Source organism: Oncorhynchus mykiss, chromosome 14 (genome assembly GCF_057628025.1).
Source record: "Oncorhynchus mykiss isolate SJ-2025 chromosome 14, ASM5762802v1, whole genome shotgun sequence".
NCBI lineage: Eukaryota > Metazoa > Chordata > Actinopteri > Salmoniformes > Salmonidae > Oncorhynchus > Oncorhynchus mykiss.
The window spans coordinates 13,295,529-13,312,236 of record NC_143035.1 but is presented as its reverse complement, the minus strand read 5'-3'; the positions used below and the strand labels follow the sequence as shown (position 1 = coordinate 13,312,236).

The 16,708-nt window shown below is 49.7% G+C and overlaps 1 protein-coding gene across 1 annotated transcript in view; it reads left to right on the top strand.

Annotated features, from left to right (window-relative positions):
* ssrp1a (structure specific recognition protein 1a) overlaps positions 1 to 11,419 on the top strand; it is a 33,119-nt gene extending 21,700 nt beyond the window's left edge. The window contains 5 exon segments of the mRNA XM_090198381.1: positions 6,749 to 6,878; positions 7,477 to 7,644; positions 7,820 to 7,917; positions 8,072 to 8,255; positions 10,857 to 11,419. Of these exon segments, the coding sequence (XP_090054507.1) occupies positions 6,749 to 6,878; positions 7,477 to 7,644; positions 7,820 to 7,917; positions 8,072 to 8,255; positions 10,857 to 10,922 (646 nt within the window). The 3' untranslated portion in view covers positions 10,923 to 11,419.
* The last annotated feature ends 5,289 nt before the right edge of the window (positions 11,420 to 16,708 follow it).

The window sequence follows — 16,708 nt, the reverse complement described above, 5'->3', positions numbered from 1 at the left end:
AACAGTATTCCCCCCCCTCTCTCTCTCCCTCTCTGTTTAACAGTATTCCTCCCCTCTCTCTCCCCCCCCTCTCTCTCCCTCTCTGTTTAACAGTATTCCTCCCCTCTCTCTCCCCCCCTCTCTGTTTAACAGTATTCCTCCCCTCTCTCTCCCCCCTCTCTGTTTAACAGTATTCCTCCCCTCTCTCTCCCTCCCCTCTCTCTCCCTCTCTGTTTAACAGTATTCCTCCCCTCTCTCTCCCCCCCTCTCTGTTTAACAGTATTCCTCCCCTCTCTCTCCCCCCTCTCTGTTTAACAGTATTCCTCCCCTCTCTCTCCCTCCCCTCTCTCTCCCTCTCTGTTTAACAGTATTCCTCCCCTCTCTCTCCCTCCCCTCTCCCCCCCTCTCTGTTTAACAGTATTCCTCCCCTCTCTCTCCCTCCCCTCTCCCCCCCTCTCTGTTTAACAGTATTCCTCCCCTCTCTCTCCCCCCTCTCTGTTTAACAGTATTCCTCCCCTCTCTCTCCCTTCCCTCTCTCTCCCTCTCTGTTTAACAGTATTCCCCCCCTCTCTCTCTCCCTCTCTGTTTAACAGTATTCCCCCCCTCTCTCTCCCCCTCTCTGTTTAACAGTATTCCTCCCCTCTCTCTCCCTTCCCTCTCTCTCCCTCTCTGTTTAACAGTATTCCCCCCCTCTCCCTCCCCTCTCTCTCCCTCTCTGTTTAACAGTATTCCCCCCCTCTCCCTCCCCCTCTCTGTTTAACAGTATTCCTCCTCTCTCTCCCTCCCCTCTCTCTCCCTCTCTGTTTAACAGTATTCCCCCCCTCTCTCTCCCCCTCTCTGTTTAACAGTATTCCCCCCCTCTCTCTCTCCCTCTCTGTTTAACAGTATTCCCCCCCTCTCTCTCCCCCCTCTCTGTTTAACAGTATTCCCCCCCTCTCTCTCTCCCTCTCTGTTTAACAGTATTCCTCCCCTCTCTCTCCCCCCTCTCTGTTTAACAGTATTCCCCCCCTCTCTCTCTCCCTCTCTGTTTAACAGTATTCCCCCCCTCTCTCTCCCCCCTCTCTGTTTAACAGTATTCCCCCCCTCTCTCTCTCCCTCTCTGTTTAACAGTATTCCCCCCCTCTCTCTCCCCCCTCTCTGTTTAACATTATTCCCCCCCTCTCCCCCTCCCTCTCTGTTTAACAGTATTCCTCCCCTCTCTCTCCCTCCCCTCTCTCTCCCTCTCTGTTTAACAGTATTCCTCCCCTCTCTCTCCCCCCCTCTCTGTTTAACAGTATTCCTCCCCTCTCTCTCCCCCCTCTCTGTTTAACAGTATTCCTCCCCTCTCTCTCTCCCTTCCCTCTCTCTCCCTCTCTCTCCCTCTCTGTTTAACAGTATTCCTCCCCTCTCTCTCTCTCCCCCCTCTCCCCCCTCTCTGTTTAACAGTATTCCCCCCCCCTCTCTGTTTAACAGTATTCCTCCCCTCTCTCTCTCCCTTCCCTCTCTCTCCCTCTCTGTTTAACAGTATTCCTCCCCTCTCTCTCTCTCCCCCCTCTCCCCCCTCTCTGTTTAACAGTATTCCCCCCCCCTCTCTGTTTAACAGTATTCCTCCCCTCTCTCTCCCCCCTCTCCCCTCTCTCTGTTTAACAGTATTCCCCCCCTCTCTCTCCCCCCTCTCTGTTTAACAGTATTCCCCCCCCTCTCTCTCTCCCTCTCTGTTTAACAGTATTCCTCCCCTCTCTCTCCCCCCCTCTCTGTTTAACAGTATTCCTCCCCTCTCTCTCCCTCCCCTCTCTCTCCCTCTCTGTTTAACAGTATTCCTCCCCTCTCTCTCCCTCTCTGTTTAACAGTATTCCTCCCCTCTCTCTCCCTCCCCTCTCTCTCCCTCTCTGTTTAACAGTATTCCCCCCCTCTCTCTCTCCCTCTCTGTTTAACAGTATTCCTCCCCCTCTCTCTCCCTCCCCTCTCTCTCCCTCTCTGTTTAACAGTATTCCTCCCCTCTCTCTCCCTCTCTGTTTAACAGTATTCCTCCCCTCTCTCTCCCTCCCCTCTCTCTCCCTCTCTGTTTAACAGTATTCCCCCTCTCTCTCCCCCCCTCTCTGTTTAACAGTATTCCCCCCCCTCTCTCTCCCTCCCCTCTCTCTCCCTCTCTGTTTAACAGTATTCCCCCCTCTCTTTTTAACAGTATTCCTCCCCCTCTCTCTCCCTCCCCTCTCTCTCCCTCTCTGTTTAACAGTATTCCCCCCCTCTCTCTCCCCCCTCTCTTTTTAACAGTATTCCTCCCCCTCTCTCTCCCTCCCCTCTCTCTCCCTCTCTGTTTAACAGTATTCCCCCCTCTCTCTCTCTTTTTAACAGTATTCCTCCCCCTCTCTCTCCCTCCCCTCTCTCTCCCTCTCTGTTTAACAGTATTCCTCCCCTCTCTCCCCCCCTCTCTGTTTAACAGTATTCCTCCCCTCTCTCTCCCCCCCCTCTCTGTTTAACAGTATTCCTCCCCTCTCTCTCCCCCCCCTCTCTGTTTAACAGTATTCCCCCCTCTCTCTCTCTTTTTAACAGTATTCCTCCCCCTCTCTCTCCCTCCCCTCTCCCCCCCTCTCTGTTTAACAGTATTCCTCCCCTCTCTCTCCCCCCCTCTCTGTTTAACAGTATTCCTCCCCTCTCTCTCCCTCTCTGTTTAACAGTATTCCTCCCCTCTCTCTCCCCCCCTCTCTGTTTAACAGTATTCCTCCCCTCTCTCTCCCCCCCTCTCTGTTTAACAGTATTCCTCCCCTCTCTCTCCCCCCTCTCTGTTTAACAGTATTCCTCCCCTCTCTCTCCCTCCCCTCTCTCTCCCTCTCTGTTTAACAGTATTCCTCCCCTCTCTCTCCCCCCCTCTCTCTCCCTCTCTGTTTAACAGTATTCCCCCCCTCTCTCTCTCCCTCTCTGTTTAACAGTATTCCTCCCCTCTCTCTCCCTCCCCTCTCTCTCCCTCTCTGTTTAACAGTATCCCTCCCCTCTCTCTCCCTCTCTGTTTAACAGTATTCCTCCCCTCTCTCTCCCCCCCTCTCTCTCCCTCTCTGTTTAACAGTATTCCCCCCCTCTCTCTCTCCCTCTCTGTTTAACAGTATTCCTCCCCTCTCTCTCCCCCCCTCTCTCTCCCTCTCTGTTTAACAGTATTCCTCCCCTCTCTCTCCCCCCCTCTCTGTTTAACAGTATTCCTCCCCTCTCTCTCCCCCCTCTCTGTTTAACAGTATTCCTCCCCTCTCTCTCCCTCCCCTCTCTCTCCCTCTCTGTTTAACAGTATTCCTCCCCTCTCTCTCCCCCCCTCTCTGTTTAACAGTATTCCTCCCCTCTCTCTCCCCCCTCTCTGTTTAACAGTATTCCTCCCCTCTCTCTCCCTCCCCTCTCTCTCCCTCTCTGTTTAACAGTATTCCTCCCCTCTCTCTCCCTCCCCTCTCCCCCCCTCTCTGTTTAACAGTATTCCTCCCCTCTCTCTCCCTCCCCCCCCCCCCTCTCTGTTTAACAGTATTCCTCCCCTCTCTCTCCCCCCTCTCTGTTTAACAGTATTCCTCCCCTCTCTCTCCCTTCCCTCTCTCTCCCTCTCTGTTTAACAGTATTCCCCCCCTCTCTCTCTCCCTCTCTGTTTAACAGTATTCCCCCCCTCTCTCTCCCCCTCTCTGTTTAACAGTATTCCTCCCCTCTCTCTCCCTTCCCTCTCTCTCCCTCTCTGTTTAACAGTATTCCTCCCCTCTCTCTCCCTCCCCTCTCTCTCCCTCTCTGTTTAACAGTATTCCTCCCCTCTCTCTCCCCCCTCTCTGTTTAACAGTATTCCTCCCCTCTCTCTCCCCCCTCTCTGTTTAACAGTATTCCTCCCCTCTCTCTCCCTTCCCTCTCTCTCCCTCTCTGTTTAACAGTATTCCCCCCCTCTCTCTCTCCCTCTCTGTTTAACAGTATTCCCCCCTCTCCCTCCCCCCTCTCTGTTTAACAGTATTCCTCCCCTCTCTCTCCCTCCCCTCTCTCTCCCTCTCTGTTTAACAGTATTCCCCCCCTCTCTCTCCCCCCTCTCTGTTTAACAGTATTCCCCCCCTCTCTCTCTCCCTCTCTGTTTAACAGTATTCCCCCCCTCTCTCTCCCCCCTCTCTGTTTAACAGTATTCCCCCCCTCTCTCTCTCCCTCTCTGTTTAACAGTATTCCTCCCCTCTCTCTCCCCCCTCTCTGTTTAACAGTATTCCCCCCCTCTCTCTCTCCCTCTCTGTTTAACAGTATTCCCCCCTCTCTCTCCCCCCTCTCTGTTTAACAGTATTCCCCCCCTCTCTCTCTCCCTCTCTGTTTAACAGTATTCCCCCCCTCTCTCTCCCCCCTCTCTGTTTAACAGTATTCCCCCCCTCTCCCCCTCCCTCTCTGTTTAACAGTATTCCTCCCCTCTCTCTCCCCCCTCTCTGTTTAACAGTATTCCTCCCCTCTCTCTCCCCCCCTCTCTGTTTAACAGTATTCCTCCCCTCTCTCTCCCCCCTCTCTGTTTAACAGTATTCCTCCCCTCTCTCTCTCCCTTCCCTCTCTCTCCCTCTCTCTCTCCCTCTCTGTTTAACAGTATTCCTCCCCTCTCTCTCTCTCCCCCCTCTCCCCCCTCTCTGTTTAACAGTATTCCCCCCCCTCTCTGTTTAACAGTATTCCTCCCCTCTCTCTCTCCCTTCCCTCTCTCTCCCTCTCTGTTTAACAGTATTCCTCCCCTCTCTCTCTCTCCCCCCTCTCCCCCCTCTCTGTTTAACAGTATTCCCCCCCCCTCTCTGTTTAACAGTATTCCTCCCCTCTCTCTCTCCCTTCCCTCTCTCTCCCTCTCTGTTTAACAGTATTCCTCCCCTCTCTCTCTCTCCCCCCTCTCCCCCCTCTCTGTTTAACAGTATTCCCCCCCCCTCTCTGTTTAACAGTATTCCTCCCCTCTCTCTCCCCCCTCTCCCCTCTCTCTGTTTAACAGTATTCCTCCCCTCTCTCTCCCTCCTCTCTCTCTCCCTCTCTGTTTAACAGTATTCCTCCCCTCTCTCTCCCCCCTCTCCCCCCTCTCTGTTTAACAGTATTCCTCCCCTCCCTCTCCCTCCCCCTCTCTGTTTAACAGTGTTGCTCCCCTCTCTCACCTCGCTCTCCCTCCCCCTCTCTGTTTAACAGTGTTTCTCCCCTCTCTCTCCCCTCGCTCTCCCTCCCCTCGCTCTCCCTCCCCCTCTCTGTTTAACAGTGTTGCTCCCCTTTCTTTCCCTCCCCCTCTCTGTTTAACAGTGTTTCTTCCCTCTCTCTCCCTCCCCCTCTCTGTTTAACAGTGTTGCTCCCCTTTCTTTCCCTCCCCCTCTCTGTTTAACAGTGTTTCTTCCCTCTCTCTCTCTCCCCCTCTCTGTTTAACAGTGTTGCTCCCCTTTCTTTCCCTCCCCCTCTCTGTTTAACAGTGTTTCTTCCCTCTCTCTCTCTCCCCCTCTCTGTTTAACAGTGTTGCTCCCCTCTCTCTCCCTCCCCTCTCTGTTTAACAGTGTTGCTCCCCTCTCTCTCCCCCTCTCTGTTTAACCGTGTTGCTCCCCTCTCTCTCCCTCCCCTCTCTGTTTAACAGTGTTGCTCCCCTCTCTCTCCCTCCACTCTCTGTTTAACAGTGTTGCTCCCCTCTCTCTCCCTCCCCTCTCTGTTTAACAGTGTTGCTCCCCTCTCTCTCCCTCCCCTCTCTGTTTAACAGTGTTGCTCCCCTCTCTCTCCCTCCCCTCTCTGTTTAACAGTGTTGCTCCCCTCTCTCTCCCTCCCCCTCTCTGTTTAACAGTGTTGTTCCCTCTCTCTCCCTCCCCTCTCCCCCTCTCTGTTTAACAGTGTTGCTCCCCTCTCTCTCCCTCCCCTCTCTCTCCCTCCCCTCTCTGTTTAACAGTGTTGTTCCCCTCTCTCTCCCTCCCCACTCTCTCCCTCTCTGTTTAACAGTGTTGCTCCCCTCTCTCCCCTCTCTGTTTAACAGTGTTGCTCCCCTCTCTCTCCCTCCCCTCTCTCTCCCTCCCCTCTCTCCCCTCTCTGTTTAACAGTGTTGCTCCTCTCTCTCTCTCTCTCTCTCTCTCCCCTCTCTCTGTTTAACAGTGTTGCTCCCCTCTCTCTCCCTCCCTCCCCTCTCTCTCCCTCCCCTCTCTCTCCCTCCCCCTCTCTGCTTAACAGTGTTGCTCCCCTCTCTCTCTCTCCCTCCCCTCTCTCTCCCTCTCTGTTTAACAGTGTTGCTCCCCTCTCTCTCCCTCCCCTCTCTCCCTCCCCTCTCTCTCTCTCCCCCTCTCTGTTTAACAGTGTTGCTCCCCTCTCTCTCCCTCCCCTCTCTCTCTCTCCCCTCTCTGTTTAACAGTGTTGCTCCCCTCTCTCTCCCTCCCCTCTCTCTCCTTCCCCTCTCTCTCCCTCCCCCTCTCTGTTTAACAGTGTTGCTCCCGTCTCTCTCCCTCCCCTCTCTCTCTCTCCCCTCTCTGTTTAACAGTGTTGCTCCCCTCTCTCTCTCCCTCCCCTCTCTCTCCCTCCCCTCTCTCATCCCCTCTCTGTTTAAGTGTTGCTCCCCCCTCTCTCTCTCCCCTCTCTGTTTAACAGTGTTGCTCCCCTCTCTCTCCCTCCCCTCTCTCTCCCTCCCCCTCTCTGTTTAACAGTGTTGCTCCCGTCTCTCTCCCTCCCCTCTCTCTCTCTCCCCTCTCTGTTTAACAGTGTTGCTCCCCTCTCTCTCTCTCCCTCCCCTCTCTCATCCCCTCTCTGTTTAACAGTGTTGCTCCCCCCTCTCTCTCTCCCCTCTCTGTTTAACAGTGTTGCTCCCCTCTCTCTCCCTCAGGTATGACAGTAACGCGTCGGAGAGCGACAGCGGCAGCGGAGGGGATGGCAGCGGTGATGAGGGAAAGAAGAAACCTGCAAAGAAGGCCAAAGTCGTGAAAGAGAAGAGGGAGAGGAAACCACGCAAAGGGGTGAGAGAAAAGAGGGGGATTAGGAGTCATCTAGAAGAGGTGAGAGAGAAGAGAGGGATTAGGAGTAATCTAGAAGAGGTGAGAGAGAAGAGAGGGATTAGGAGTAATCTAGAAGAGGTGAGAGAGAAGAGAGGGATTAGGAGTAATCTAGAAGAGGAAAGAGGAGAAGGAGAAGAGGCATTAGGAGTCATCTAGAAGAGGAGAGGGATTAGGAGTAATCTAGAAGAGGTGAGAGAGAAGAGAGGGATTAGGAGTAATCTAGAAGAGGAAAGAGGAGAAGGAGAAGAGGCATTAGGAGTCATCTAGAAGAGGAGAGGGATTAGGAGTAATCTAGAAGAGGTGAGACAGAAGAGAGGGATTAGGAGTAATCTAGAAGAGGAAAGAGGAGAAGGAGAAGAGGCATTAGGAGTCATCTAGAAGAGGAGAGGGATTAGGAGTCATCTAGAAGAGGAAAGAGGAGAGAGAAAGAAGGGGGAATAGATGAGTAATATCTTCGTTTATTATGCTTGTATCAGAGAAAAATGTACCTTTTTGACCTATGGCAGCACTTCCAAAGTTGATGTATTTATGCTCATGTTTCTCTCTGTCTGTCTTTTAGAAGAAGCAGAAGGACACGAACGCCCCCAAGAGGCCGATGAGTTCCTACATGCTGTGGCTCAACTCCAGCCGCGAGCGCATCAAGTCTGAAAACCCCGGAATCTCCATCACAGAGATCTCCAAGAAGGCAGGAGAGATGTGGAAACAGATCGGGAAGGAGGACAAAGAGGTGAAGGAGGGGGGAATGCTTTCTCTACTCTCTGTTTCCCATATTCTGCTCCTCTCTCCCATTTTTCTGTTTGGGAATTTAGTATAAAATAATTGTCACCCTAGCAAACTGTAATTCTGTATTTAAACCATTATTTAGGAAAACAGATTGATAACAAAAGGTTTGTCTCTGCAAGGAATGGGATGGGAAGGCAGAGGAGGCTAAAAAGACCTATGAGAAAGCCATGAAGGAATACAGAGAGAGTGGTGGAGGCTCCTCCACACCAGCCAAGAAGTAGGAGACCACACACACACACACACACACACACACACACACACACACACACACACACACTACCAGGTGCACATAGAAGCTCTTAACACACACACTCATAACAACCTCAATCTTACAACCATCTTGACCCAAGAGTTCCATTTCTCTCCATCAGGGAGAGCAAGAAGGAGGACAAGAAGAGGAAGTCTGGTGGAGGAGAGAAAGAAAAGGAGCAAGGAGGGAACGACAGCTTTAAGAGCCGAGAGTTTATCTCCAGCGAGGAGAGTTCATCTGACGGTGAACGCAAGAAGGCCAAGAAAGCCAAGAAGGCCAAAGGCACACCCCAGAGCAGAGACAAGGTACTGCACTGTCACCATGGTAACAATAGGATGGATTGATAGGATGAATTTATGGGATTATCATAGTGAAGAATATCTCTCTCTCTGTGTGTGTGTCTCTGTGTATTTCTCTCTATCTCTGTGTGCGTCTCTCTCGCCCTGTGTGCGTCTCTCTCGCCCTGTCTCTCTTGCTCTCTCGCCCTGTCTCTCTTGCTCTCTCGCCCTGTCTCTCTTGCTCTCTCGCCCTGTCTCTCTTGCTCTCTCGCCCTGTCTCTCTTGCTCTCTCGCCCTGTCTCTCTTGCTCTCTCGCCCTGTCTCTCTTGCTCTCTCGCCCTGTCTCTTGCTCTCTCGCTCTGTGTCTCTTGCTCTCTCGCTCTGTCTCTCTTGCTCTCTCGCTCTGTGTCTCTTGCTCTCTCGCTCTGTCTCTTGCTCTCTCGCTCTGTGTCTCTTGCTCTCTCGCTCTGTGTCTCTTGCTCTCTCGCTCTGTGTCTCTTGCTCTCTCGCTCTGTGTCTCTTGCTCTCTCGCTCTGTGTCTCTTGCTCTGTGTCTCTTGCTCTCTCGCTCTGTGTCTCTTGCTCTCTCGCTCTGTGTCTCTTGCTCTCTCGCTCTGTGTCTCTTGCTCTCTCGCTCTGTGTCTCTTGCTCTCTCGCTCTGTGTCTCTTGCTCTCTCGCTCTGTGTCTCTTGCTCTCTCGCTCTGTGTCTCTTGCTCTCTCGCTCTGTGTCTCTTGCTCTCTCGCTCTGTGTCTCTTGCTCTCTCGCTCTGTGTCTCTTGCTCTCTCGCTCTGTGTCTCTTGCTCTCTCGCTCTGTGTCCCTTGCTCTCTCGCTCTGTGTCTCTCGCTCTCTCGCTCTGTGTCTCTCGCTCTCTCGCTCTGTGTCTCTCGCTCTCTCGCTCTGTGTCTCTCGCTCTCTCGCTCTGTCTCTCGCTCTCTCGCTCTGTGTCTCTCGCTCTCTCGCTCTGTGTCTCTCGCTCTCTCGCTCTGTGTCTCTCGCTCTCTCGCTCTGTGTCTCTCGCTCTGTGTCTCTCGCTCTCTCGCTCTGTGTCTCTCGCTCTGTCTCTTGCTCTCTCGCTCTGTCTCTTGCTCTCTCGCTCTGTGTCCCTTGCTCTCTCGCTCTGTGTCCCTTGCTCTCTCGCTCTGTGTCCCTTGCTCTCTCGCTCTGTGTCCCTTGCTCTCTCGCTCTGTGTCCCTTGCTCTCTCGCTCTGTGTCCCTTGCTCTCTCGCTCTGTGTCCCTTGCTCTCTCGCTCTGTGTCCCTTGCTCTCTCGCTCTGTGTCCCTTGCTCTCTCGCTCTGTGTCCCTTGCTCTCTCGCTCTGTGTCCCTTGCTCTCTCGCTCTGTGTCCCTTGCTCTCTCGCTCTGTGTCCCTTGCTCTCTCGCTCTGTGTCCCTTGCTCTCTCGCTCTGTGTCCCTTGCTCTCTCGCTCTGTGTCCCTTGCTCTCTCGCTCTGTGTCCCTTGCTCTCTCGCTCTGTGTCCCTTGCTCTCTCGCTCTGTGTCCCTTGCTCTCTCGCTCTGTGTCCCTTGCTCTCTCGCTCTGTGTCCCTTGCTCTCTCGCTCTGTGTCCCTTGCTCTCTCGCTCTGTGTCTCTCGCTCTGTCTCTTGCTCTCTCGCTCTGTCTCTTGCTCTCTCGCTCTGTGTCCCTTGCTCTCTCGCTCTGTGTCCCTTGCTCTCTCTCTCTGTGTCCCTTGCTCTCTCGCTCTGTGTCCCTTGCTCTCTCGCTCTGTGTCCCTTGCTCTCTCGCTCTGTGTCCCTTGCTCTCTCGCTCTGTGTCCCTTGCTCTCTCGCTCTGTGTCCCTTGCTCTCTCGCTCTGTGTCCCTTGCTCTCTCGCTCTGTGTCCCTTGCTCTCTCGCTCTGTGTCCCTTGCTCTCTCGCTCTGTGTCCCTTGCTCTCTCGCTCTGTGTCCCTTGCTCTCTCGCTCTGTGTCCCTTGCTCTCTCGCTCTGTGTCCCTTGCTCTCTCGCTCTGTGTCCCTTGCTCTCTCGCTCTGTGTCCCTTGCTCTCTCGCTCTGTGTCCCTTGCTCTCTCGCTCTGTGTCTCTTGCTCTCTCCCTCTGTGTCCCTTGCTCTCTCGCTCTGTGTCTCTCGCTCTGTGTCTCTCGCTCTCTCGCTCTGTGTCTCTCGCTCTCTCGCTCTGTGTCTCTCGCTCTGTGTCTCTCGCTCTCGCTCTGTGTCTCTCGCTCTGTGTCTCTCGCTCTCTCGCTCTGTGTCTCTCGCTTTCTCTCTCGCTCTGTGTCTCTCGCTCTGTGTCTCTCGCTCTCTCTCTCGCTCTGTCTCTCGCTCTCTCTCTCTCGCTCTGTGTCTCGCGCTCTCTCTCTCGCTCTGTGTCTCTCGCTGTCTCTCTCGCTCTGTCGCTCTGTGTCTCGCTCGCTCTGTGTCTCTCACGCTCTGTGTCTCTCGCTGTCTCTCGCTGTCTCTCTCGCTCTGTCTCTCTCGCGCTCTGTCTCTTGCGCTCTGTGTGTCTCGCGCCCTGTCTCTCTTGCTCGCTCGCTCTGTGTCTCGCTCGCTCTGTGTCTCTCGCTCGCTGTGTCTCTCTCACGCTCTGTGTGTGTCTCTCTGTGTGTCTCTCTCGCTCTGTGTGTGTGTGTGTGTGTGTGTGTGTGTGTGTCTCTCATTGTGTCTGTCTCAGGAGTCTGAGGAGGAAGAAGGGGAAGCGATGACCACACCCCCCAGCTCTGAAGAGGACTCTGACTGAGGAGAGGGGGAGGAGCCTCGCTGGACCTGCTGAAGACATCGCAACGAATAGGGAACATTTGGACAAGTTTACTCAGTGACCGGTGCACGAAGAAACGCAGATCATATCATATAAACACACACACTTAGCGTTAAATGGACCAATAATTTGTATTCCCGCTCTGATGTCCTACACATTCTCAGAAAGTCAATACCTCTTGCTGTGCTGACAGACTATTTGTTTTCCTGATGCTAAATAGAGGGTTTCTCAAGACTAAGTCCGATCTATCCAACAGCAAATTATGTACTACAATACCCATGATTCTACTGGGTTCTATTCTGTTCGCCCCATGGGGATGGTTGTAGTTTAGTAGCACTGAGACATGCAGAGGGGTCTTCAGTCTTGAGATTTTAAACTGTTTAGAGAAATTAAGAACTGCAATTCTGTGCGTTTTTGTTTATTTGCCATGTCAAGTTTGTCTTTTTCAAAGTGAAATAATAAATCTTTTTTTTATAAAATGTGAGTGATTGTTTGTGGGCACTTGAGGGAGTTAAAGGAACTGAGATGGGTGGGTGGGGGGGACATTTGGGAGGATTGGGATGGAGCCAGGTGAGAGGATTAATGTCTTCTATGAGTGGAGGACTATCAGGTAGAGGAATGAGATTTAAACCAATAGAGACTTCGTCTCTTCCCTGAAATGAACCTCAAGACCACAAGCTCACACACAGTTGGCTATAATATGTTGTGAGGTCAGCAACATTAGATGGAAACATCAAACGGAGGCAGATGAGGACCGCGTTAACACACCCACTTACACAAATGACAGTAGGCAGGCACACTTTTTATGCTTTCTGTTAACTGGCTCTTCATTGAGTTTGTTCTAGATAGTTTGACGTTAGCGGCTGTACTGAGAGATTACATACATGAAGGTGTATTATGCTACGTTGTTCAGATGTGCCACATTAGCCAATCAACAAATCGTACATCTGGAAATATTAACCTATGTTATTATAGGCTCAGGTTTTGCCCTTTGGAATTGGAGGAGAGGAGAGGAGAGCGAGGCAAAGAACGGTTCCCGGTATAATGGCAGAACAAGACCGGTTGTCGTCGTGAGTGTGGAGGGAAGGGACAAAAGGTGAACCATGAGAAACCTGATCCCGGATGCAGAAAGTTGTTAAACGTTCAATGTAGCCGTTTTTTTATCTCAATATCAAATCATATCTGGGTAACAAGTACCTTACTGGGATTGTTTTCAATTAAAATGGTAAAAAAATAAATAATAATGCTCTCATCAAAGGGCAATTTCTCTAGCAAGAATTTTGTTAGGACTGTCTGAGTGGGGAAGGGGAAACTGAAAATTGGTCTTATTGGTCTCAACTAATTTGGCGCTCTTTTCAAACAGATCATACACTTAAAGGGCTTATCATAATTTTCACAATTTCACAGTATTATTCCAAACTCATAGTGTGGAAATATATACAAGACAGGCAAGTCAAGTTTTTGAGGGCTTTAAAATGAAGAGAGGACCTTATATACAGTTGAAGTCTGAAGTTTACATACACCTTAGCCAAATACATTTAAACTCGGTTTTTCACAATTCCTGACATTTAATCCTAGTAAAAATTCCCTGTCTGAGGTCAGTTAGGATCACCACTTTAGTTTAAGAATGTGAAATGTCAGAATAATAGTAGAGAGAATTATTTATTTCAGCTTTTATTTCTTCCATCACATTCCCAGTGGGTCAGAAGTTTCCATACACTCAATTAGTATTTGGTTGCATTGCCTTTAAATTGTTTAACTTGGGTCAAACGTTTTGGGTAGCCTTCCACAAGCTTCCCACAATAAGTTGGGTAATCACCAGACAGCTGGTGTAACTGAGTCAGGTTTCTAGGCCTCCTTGCTCTCACACGCTTTTTCAGTTCTGTCCACACATTTTCTATAGGATTGAGGTCATGGCCACTCCAATACCTTGACTTTGTTGTCCTTAAGCCATTTTGCCACAACTTTGGAAGTATGCTTGGGGTCATTGTCCATTTGGAAGACCCATTTGCGACCAAGCTTTAACTTCCTAACTGATGTCTTGAGATGTTGCTTCAATATATCCACATCATTGTCCTACCTCATGATGCCATCTATTTTGTGAAGTGCACCAGTCCCTCCTGCAGCAAAGCACCCCCACAACAGGATGCTGCCACCCCCATGCTTCACGGTTGGGATGGTGTTCTTTGGCTTGCATGCCTCCCCCTTTTTCCTCCAAACATAACGATGGTCATTATGGCCAAACAGTTCTATTTTTGTTTCATCAGACCAGAGGACATTTCTCCAAGATTTCTCCATTTCTCCTCTTTGTCCCCATGTGCAGTTGCAAACCTTGGTCTGGGTTTTTTATGGCGATTTCGAAGCAGTGGCTTCTTCCTTGCTGAGCGGCCTTTCAGGTTATGTCGATATAGGACTTGTTTTACTGTGGATATAGATACTTTTACATTTCCTCCAGCATCTCACAACGTCCTTTGCTGTATGATGGCTGCGTGGTCCCATGGTGTTTATACTTGCATACTATTGTTTGTACAGATGAACGTGGTACCTTCGGGCGTTTGGAAATTGCTCCCAAGGATGAACCAGACTTGTGCAGGTTTACAAAAAAAAAATCTGACGTCTTGGCTGATTTCTTTAGATTTCCCCATGATGTCAAGTAAAGAGGCACTGAGTTTGAATGTAGGCCTTGAAATCCACAGGTACACCTCCAATTGACTCAAATTATGTCAATTAGCCTATCAGAAACCTCTAAAGCCATGACATACTTTTCTGGAATTTTCCAAGCTGTTTAAAAGGCACAGTCAACTTAGTGTATGCAAACTTCTGACCCACAGGAATTGTGATACAGTGAACTATAAGTGAAATAATCTGTCTGTAAACAATTGTTGGAAAAATTACTTGTGTCATGCACAAAGTAGATGTCCTAACCGACTTGCCAAAACTAGTTTGTTAACAAGTAATTTTGTGGAGTGGTTGAAAAACGAGTTTTAATGACTCCAACCGAAGTGTATGTAAACTTCCGACTTCAACTGTATGGTTTAACTAATCAGGGATGGTTGTTTCAGAGTGAATTATAATGATAGTTGTTGGCAAGGCAGCGTAGAGACAGTGGTTGTAGAGTGGTGTCAGAATAGTAAGGGTGGTTATTAAAAGGGTCTGGGTGGGGAGGGTAATTTTTTAAAAGGGGATGAGTAAGGTGGGGAGTGTGGTTTTTTAAATGGGATGGGTAAGGTGGGGAGTGTGGTTTTTAAAATGGATGGGTAAGGTGGGGAGTGTGGTTTTTTAAATGGGATGGGTAAGGTGGGGAGTGTGGTTTTTAAAAGGGGATGGGTAAGGTGGGGAGTGTGTTTTTTAAAAGGGGATGAGTAAGGTGGGGAGTGTGGTTTTTAAAAGGGGATGGGTAAGGTGGGGAGTGTGGTTTTTAAAAGGGGATGGGTAAGGTGGGGAGTGTGTTTTTTAAAAGGGGATGAGTAAGATGGGGAGTGTGTTTTTTAAAAGGGGATGAGTAAGGTGGGGAGTGTGGTTTTTAAAAGGGGATGAGTAAGGTGGGAAGTGTGGTTTTTAAAAGGGGATGGGTAAGGTGGGGAGTGTGTTTTTTAAAAGGGGATGAGTAAGGTGGGGAGTGTGGTTTTTAAAATGGATGGGTAAGGTGGGGAGTGTGTTTTTTAAAAAGGTGATGAGTAAGATGGGGAGTGTAGTTTTTAAAAGGTGATGAGTAAGATGGGGAGTGTGGTTTTTAAAGGGGATGGGTAAGGTGGGGAGTGTGGTTTTTAAAAGGGGATGAGTAAGGTGGGGAGTGTGTTTTTTAAAAGGGGATGAGTAAGGTGGAGAGTGTGTTTTTTTAAAGGGGATGGGTAAGGTGGGGAGTGTGGTTTTTAAAAGGGATGGGTAAGGTGGGGAGTGTGGTTTTTTAAAAGGGGATGAGTAAGGTGGGGAGTGTGTTTTTTAAAAGGGGATGAGTAAGGTGGGGAGTGTGTTTTTTTAAAGGGGATGGGTAAGGTGGGGAGTGTGTTTTTTAAAAGGGGATGAGTAAGGTGGGGAGTGTGGTTTTTAAAAGGGATGAGTAAGGTGGGGAGTGTGTTTTTTTAAAGGGGATGGGTAAGGTGGGGAGTGTGTTTTTTTAAAGGGGGTGAGTAAGGTGGGGAGTGTGTTTTTTTAAAGGGGATGAGTAAGGTGGGGAGTGTGTTTTTTTAAAGGGGATGGGTAAGGTGGGGAGTGTGTTTTTTTAAAGGGGATGGGTAAGGTGGGGAGTGTGTTTTTTAAAAGGGGATGGGTAAGGTGGAGAGTGTGTTTTTTTAAAGGGGATGGGTAAGGTGGGGAGTGTGGTTTTTAAAAGGGATGGGTAAGGTGGGGAGTGTGTTTTTTAAAAGGGGATGAGTAAGGTGGGGAGTGTGGTTTTTAAAAGGGGATGGGTAAGGTGGGGAGTGTGGTTTTTAAAAGGGATGAGTAAGGTGGGGAGTGTGGTTTTTTAAAAGGGGATGAGTAAGGTGGGGAGTGTGTTTTTTAAAAGGGGATGAGTAAGGTGGGGAGTGTGTTTTTTTAAAGGGGATGGGTAAGGTGGGGAGTGTGTTTTTTTAAAGGGGATGGGTAAGGTGGGGAGTGTGTTTTTTAAAAGGGGATGGGTAAGGTGGGGAGTGTGTTTTTTAAAAGGGGATGGGTAAGGTGGAGAGTGTGTTTTTTTAAAGGGGATGGGTAAGGTGGGGAGTGTGGTTTTTAAAAGGGATGGGTAAGGTGGGGAGTGTGTTTTTTAAAAGGGGATGAGTAAGGTGGGGAGTGTGTTTTTTAAAAGGGGATGAGTAAGGTGGGGAGTGTGTTTTTTAAAAGGGGATGAGTAAGGTGGGGAGTGTGTTTTAAAAGCTTTACCATGTTCATCAGAGATCCCTCCCTGCCTCAGGTCACTGCAACTCAATCCCTTATGTCAGCGTTTCCCAAACTCAGTCCTCAGTCCCCCCTTGGGTGCATGTTTTGGTTTTTGTCCCAGCATTACACAGCTGATTAAAAGAATCAACTCATCATCAAGCTTTGATTTTTTTTAATTAGCTGTGTAGTGCTAGGGCAAAAACCAAAATGTGCACCCAGGGGGCCCTGGGAACGAGTTTGGGGAACCCTGGGTCATGTGTATATCTATAATTTTGCTAAGACTTGCTTTTTCGATTGTGCATGTTTATCTGTTTATGCCGAGTCCGTTTCCTGTATGATGATAACTTTCACAAAAATCTTAGTAATGAGAGAGACCTCAGTCAATCTTATTTCTCTCTCTCTCTCTCTCTCTCTCTCTCTCTCTCTCTCTCGTCATTAGCATGCGGTCATGTGTGCTTCCTGGTTCTTATTAAGTCTCTCATGTAACATTTATGTCTGAAGTGTATATTGATTTCAGAGAACCATGTCATTTCCTGGAACGTGATAACATTGCCTCGGTGTGTGCACTCAGAGCTCATATAACTGTATTGCATTGCATTACTGTAATTTGCCACAGACGTAATGGAACCACTTAAGAAATGAAGAGATGCCATCTTCCAGCTCGGTCTCTAGACACTACACACATGTACACACGTAGCAAACACACACATTTTGAAATTATTGCATTAACACACTGACTCTAAGCGTGACTATTATAGCCATTATCATTAGACCCATAATGATATGTCAAATAGTTTGTATTGATCTCTCAAAGGCGTCTACTATTCTGTGTTTTCTGTTCTGCAGAGTACTGTCCACACCTTGTTCTGTTCTGCTATCACGTTTTAGGGAAGACCCAGATGCAGACAGTG